General features: G+C 39.2%; 1 protein-coding gene across 1 annotated transcript; it reads left to right on the top strand.

The window, feature by feature from the left end:
• Nucleotides 1-2,311: 2,311 nt before the first annotated feature.
• On the top strand, nt 2,312-4,712 carry LOC142775343 (putative ATP-dependent RNA helicase DDX4). The gene is made up of 2 exons (XM_075876705.1): nt 2,312-2,604; nt 4,461-4,712. The coding sequence occupies exons 1-2, from the start codon at nt 2,326-2,328 to the stop codon at nt 4,710-4,712; spliced, it is 531 nt and encodes a 176-aa protein (XP_075732820.1). The 5' UTR covers nt 2,312-2,325.
• The last annotated feature ends 1,340 nt before the right edge of the window (nt 4,713-6,052 follow it).

Raw genomic sequence — 6,052 nt, 5'->3', positions numbered from 1 at the left:
CTGGATTAAATTTTGTGGCATATTAAAACAAATCGAAGATAGTTGCGTACCAAAAATGGCTATTAGATCAAACAAAAATGAGGCGTGGATCACACAGGATGTGAAAAGAAGTCTTAATAAAAAGAAGCATGCATTTAGGAAGGCGTCTCGGACAAAATCGACAGTAGACTGGGATAACTGTAGGAATGTATCAATAAAAACCGAAGCCATCATTAAAGAAGCCAAACATAAATTTTTCTATTGCACACTGCCTAAGCTCCTCAAAACTGACCCTAAAAATTCTGGCAAGTGGTAAACCCTAAAAATACTGATTCTCCAACCTTGCTAGATGGTGAGCGTGGCGATTCTCCGTCAGCTGAAGAAACTGCGGAAATATTCAGCGATCAGTTTGCATCGGTATTTTCAAATGAGCTTCCATTAGATTCCCTCGACCTACCAGAGACCGTCATTCATGATATCTTTCTCCCAATAGAAATCACCGAAAATGGCGTAGCACGTGCCATTGAGCCACTTGAGTACAAGGCGAGTCCAGGGCCTGATGGCATTAGCTCCAAACTTCTGCAATTAACCGCTCAAATATATTGTACCTATTGAAACTAATATTTCAGCAGTCACTGAACACAGGTTGCGTCCCAGATGATTGGAAGTCAGCATTAGTGGTAGCTATATTCAAATCTGGGTTAAAATCATGTGCTAATAATTACCGGCCAATCTCTCTTACTTCTATTCTGTGCAAATACTTGAGCATATTCTGTTTACGCACATCGTATCTCACCTCAATAAAAATAACTTGCTAATAGATAACCAACATGGCTTCCGCAATAACCGCTCGTGCGAAACTCAGCTGTTCGAATTGGTAACTGATCTTAATGATTCTCTGAATAACTCCCGCTGCTACACTGACGCAATTTTTATAGATTTTGCTAAAGCATTTGACTGCATGCAACACAAAAGGTTGATGACTAAAATCTGTAATCTACAGCTAGACGATAAAACAACCCAGTGGATAAGCGATTTTCTTACTAACAGGGTACAGTCAGTTAAACTTGACGTTATCTCTACTCCCAGACCCGTCAAATCCGGGGTACCCCAGGGATCCGTACTAGGCCCTCTGTTGTTTCTAGTCTATATTAATGATATTGGATCCAATATTAACTCTTCACTGCGCCTCTTTGCAGATGATTGCGTAATTTATAAGGATAACAGTATTGTATGCGTGAAGTTTGGTGTCTTTGTTTGCAAGTTTCAGGCGGCGCACCCAACCAAACGACGTAAACATTTTGCAGTCCGACATGACAAAATTATCAGAATGGTCCTATTTATGGCAAATGGAAATAAATGTAAACAAAACCAAACACGTACGCTTTTCATCTGTTGCACATCCTTTGCCCAATGAGTATGTCATAAACAACTTGGTAATTCAGACAGTTCCATCTATTAAATATCTAGGTATTTTATTCCACTTTGATATAACGTGGACTAGCCACGTAGAATACATTACCGTGAAAGCACTACGGAAACTTGGTGTTCTTAAGCGCCGCCTAAAACTTGCAAACAAAGACACCAAACTTCACGCATACAATACTGTTATCCGGCCAACCCTAGAATATGCTTCCGTAGTATGGCACCCCCACACAGCAACCCTTACTGATACCCTCGAAACTGTCTAAAAAAAAGCCACGCGATTTATTTTGTCATGTTATTCCCGCTATGAAAGTGTGTCATTCATTAAGAAAAAATTAAATCTCTTCCTCTTGCCATGCGCAGGAAATATTTCCGCCTATCTTTCTTTCACAAATTATACCACAGTGATTCGGCGTTCCGCCATAAGTTCATTCACCCTGCTTTGTACATTTCCGCACGCGTTGACCATGATCATAAAATTGAACCTATATTTTCTCGCACAAAAAACTCCAATACTCACCCCTTGTCTTAGCGATAACCGAGTGGAACGCTCTGCCTGCCAGCATTGTAACGCATACACAGCAATCATCTTTTCAGTCTGCATTATTTGCGTTCTTTGAATGTGTTGGACAATCTTAGGCATTGCTGTATAACGTGTCGTGCAGCTTTTTCAATGTGCTCGCTTGTGAAAACCTTGCTGTGCTATTTCTTGCTTATCTTGGTTGACGGACTGTGTAGCCTGCGCATGTTTTCTTGTTTTTTTTCTTTTCTTGTTAAAATATTGCTGTTGTCACTGATTACTGTATGAAACCCCCTTATGTAATGCCCTAGAGGCCCTTAAGGTATATAAATAAATAAATAAATAAATAAATCAATAAATATCACTCATTGTGTGCAGGCAAGCCAATGGAGGCACCCTATATGCCACCCTCTCTCCCCACCGATGAGGACACCCTCTTTTCTGCAATCTCTACTGGCATCAACTTTGACAAGTATGATGCCTTTCCCGTGGAAGTGAGCGACCCACAGTTTCGGATGCCGTTCACTAGCTTTGAGGCAATGGGCCTAGGTAACCCTCCTGCTGCAGATCTTGCGGCGCGCCAAGTACGTCAAGCCGTGCCTGTACAAAAGCATGCCGTCAAGATTGCCTTGACTGGCAGGGACTTGATGGCCTGTGCACCGACGGGATCCGGAAAGACGGTGAGATCTGGCTGTTGTTTGCTTTCTTAGGTGCACTTAGCAATGCTTCGTATTGTTGCAAGCTCTCGTGAATCTTCTGAAATCATGTGAGCCTCACAGATTACCGTGCAGAACGCGCTGAAGCCATATTTGCAGCAGTACTCTGGCAATCATTTGAAGCACTAAGATTTGTGCAGTCCCAAGAAATCCAACAAAATTATGCGCCTATTTTTTTTAGTACCCCTACGGTCAGCAGCTTGACGGTCAGCAGCTTGACGGATCCTCATTTGAATACTCAGTCTGTCAAAGGATTTGACCAGCATGGCAAATGCTGGTGTGGACATTATTGTTTTTGAGTGGGGTAACTCAAAATGATTCTTTCACTGAAGTAGCAGTGGACGGATTCACTCTGAACGATAAGGGGATATCGAATTGTTTGTACATATCTTTTTTCTAAATATAAATCTTTTTTTTATATTGCTCCAAATTTGGGCTTTTGTGATCAAAGAAATTTTTTTCTCCTCTAACATGCCCATTTGCATTTTCATGCTCCAAAAGCAAGTTCTTGTTGCTCCAGAAATTGCTCCATATTCTATTTCGGTTATGCTAGAATATTTTTCATTTACAGTAGACTCCCATTAAACAACTCTCTTAAACAAAATGGCTGCTTATATGGAACAACTGCCACTATTATGATTTGTTTTGTACTTGAATATTGTAGCCCTGTTTATCTCTCAGTAAACGAAACTGGCCTTAAACATTTTTGTTCATTTCTTAAGTCATATTGATGAAACTACACAAAATTGTGCAGTTTTTTCTGCTGGTTCCATATGTTTAATTAGTTTTCCAGTAACTCATCTTTAATTAGTTTTCCAGTAACTCATCTTGTTCCTAAGGTAACTTAAATTCACCCCATAATGCTTAAGGCCACCATAGAAAAAAAAGTGCTTAATTGAAAGTGATATTTAAGATATGCCAACAATGACTGATGACTATAGATTGAAAGTATGCAAGAGTGTTTTGTTTTTAAAGCTTTCTTGGTTATTTTACAGTAAAATGAACTCTCCTTTTTTGAAAGCAGTTGGAATTGTCCTAAAATTTTAATAAATAATTAAAAAGGCTTGTGCTCTCAATTGTGCTCCCATACTTGCATTCTACACATTGCAAAAAGAATTATTGTTGTATCTGCCTTAGCTGCAAAGATATTGAGGCCTCAAAGTTGAACTGCCATAAATGTACTTTTTTTCAGAAAAATAAAAAAAACTGAATGCACACAGCTGCTTCAAAAAGCAACAATCATGGTGCGCATGTTTTGAAATCCTCATAAAGGTTCTCATAAATTCGTAGCAGAGCTTCTAACACAGGTGGCAGCAAATTGTCAAAAAGCATGGAAGTCTGTTCCCTGTTTTTTTGTAGGTTCTGCGTGTTAAGAGCACCAAGAATGTGGACAGTTGGAATGAAATTACAAAAAAATTATTACTACCTGGTGTGTGGAAATTTGCAAAGAGATAAAAAAATACATGCATAAACCAAATATGTCAATTTTAAAAAATGAATTTTTTTGTCACTTTTTGGTCCCAAAGACCAGTCTGACCTTTTCAATGAAACCCATTTTCCTGGTCCCTTAAGGTTTTCTTTAAATGGAGTCTACTGTACTTTGTTATAAGCGCCTTGAATGTTCATGCAACTGGTATTCGTGGCAGCAGATGCAACGGCGGGGCCCTTGCTGCTGCCCTGTACCTGCTTCATCTAGTGCATTACACCACTGATCCAATTACGAAGAATCCGTAAACAGGGCGTCCATTTTTATTTTGACTGAGCCTACCAGTGAATCAAGGAGTCTAAATAAATGAGTTTTGGGTGGTCTGCGTGTGCAGGCGGCGTTCATGCTTCCCCTTCTGCACTTGCTACTAAGTGACTGCTGCTTCGGGAACCCGGCCTACCAACCTGTACAGACTCCGATGGCGGTCATCCTATCGCCGACGCGCGAGTTGGCCATCCAGACCGCCCAGGATGGGCGCGATACGACATCGGTACAGCACCAGCTGGCCGTGCTGCCTCGAGGCTGCCACATTCTGGTGGCCACCACTGGCCGTCTCAAGGATTTACGTGAATTATATAATTTATAGTATTCGTATTCGATTTGTAATATTGTATTGATGCGATACAATATTGTATTGATTCGTTTTGTATATACAATTTGATGTAATATTGTATTGATTCATTTTGTAAATTCTATTCCATTTGATTTATAGTACAAGTATTGTATTGATTGGATGTATTGATTCAACTTGTAAATTTGTATTCGATTCGATTTGTAATATTGTATTCGTTCCGAACTAAGTCTATCATTCGATGTTCACCAATATTTGTTCGTATGTTTGTGGGAATATTGGAATATTCAAATAAATATTAGGGTATTCGAACTCACTTTGGTTTGAATTTAAGTTATTGAGAATTTCGAAGTATTTGCAAGGAACAAATGAATGCACATTATTCCGAATGTACTACTTGTAAAGGTGATTTCACTGCAGTGAGGGTTGTTGAACAGTGAAAGCACCTATCCACGAGAAATTCGCTTTGCTGCGAAGCCTTCAATTTTAAAGGGGCCTTGCAACACTTTTTTGAGCACTGCGAGAAAATGCTGCCGATTGGTAGTCGAGGCTACTGAGGACACACAAGTAAAATATTATAGCGCAGCACGCGGCGTGGGAATCACAATAAATTCTCAGTCGGCTAAAAATTGCTCTCTTCTCTCTGCAAATAACTCCACAAGCATGCGTGACTCATTTCCCCATGCCATTCCTTCCTGCTTAGCTTCCAGTGCTTTCGTCAGGATGAGAAGAAAGAATGCACTAGCAGCTTGCAAGAAATCTTTGCAACTCCGCGCATACAAGACGAATTCTAAAGATATTTGCGGTGGTGAATTCATGAGGCAATAAATAAGCTTCTTTAGTGAATGCATTCTATGGCGACTTGAAAAAGTGTCAAATCAATTCAAGCATTAACTCAAATTACTCTCAATCAATTCAATTATGAACTCAAATTTCTCTTAAATCAATTTATTTATTAAGCTTAAAAGCTAGTTACTACGGCTCATATGCTCTAAATATAAAAATCTTAAAATGTTAAGTATTTTAAGGGTAATGACGCGGTCCTGCTACAAGTAAAAACCTTGTACTACTCAGTTTTTCAACTTCTTTTGAGCGCTAAGAAAAAATTCCATAGAGGCTCTATTTCATTATTTTTTTTAATGTTGTGCGAGTTAGTTAAGGAGGGGCACTGTAATTGAGACGAAATGTCAGATATTTTTATGCGTTTATAAAGAAAATTCACAGTGTGATCGTGTGTTTGATGCTGAATTCGAAAATGCAATTACAATTCCTCTAAGCCAATTAGTTTTTAAGATATCCTAAAATTAATTGTCTATTGTTTGCCGATATGAGACAGGAAATTTGTATTGCAGAGC

Source organism: Rhipicephalus microplus, chromosome X (genome assembly GCF_043290135.1).
Source record: "Rhipicephalus microplus isolate Deutch F79 chromosome X, USDA_Rmic, whole genome shotgun sequence".
Taxonomy (NCBI): Eukaryota; Metazoa; Arthropoda; class Arachnida; order Ixodida; family Ixodidae; genus Rhipicephalus; species Rhipicephalus microplus.
The sequence above is the reverse complement of the archived record's forward strand: the minus strand, read 5'-3'. Positions and strand labels throughout refer to the sequence as shown.

Bases quoted from the DNA above. Each gene is read 5' to 3' on its own strand.
- LOC142775343 (XM_075876705.1), top strand. From the start codon at position 2,326: ATGCCACCCTCTCTCCCCACCGATGAGGACACCCTCTTTTCTGCAATC. The intron at 2,605-4,460 runs GTGAGATCTGGC...CTGCGTGTGCAG, and splicing joins CGACGGGATCCGGAAAGACG to GCGGCGTTCATGCTTCCCCT.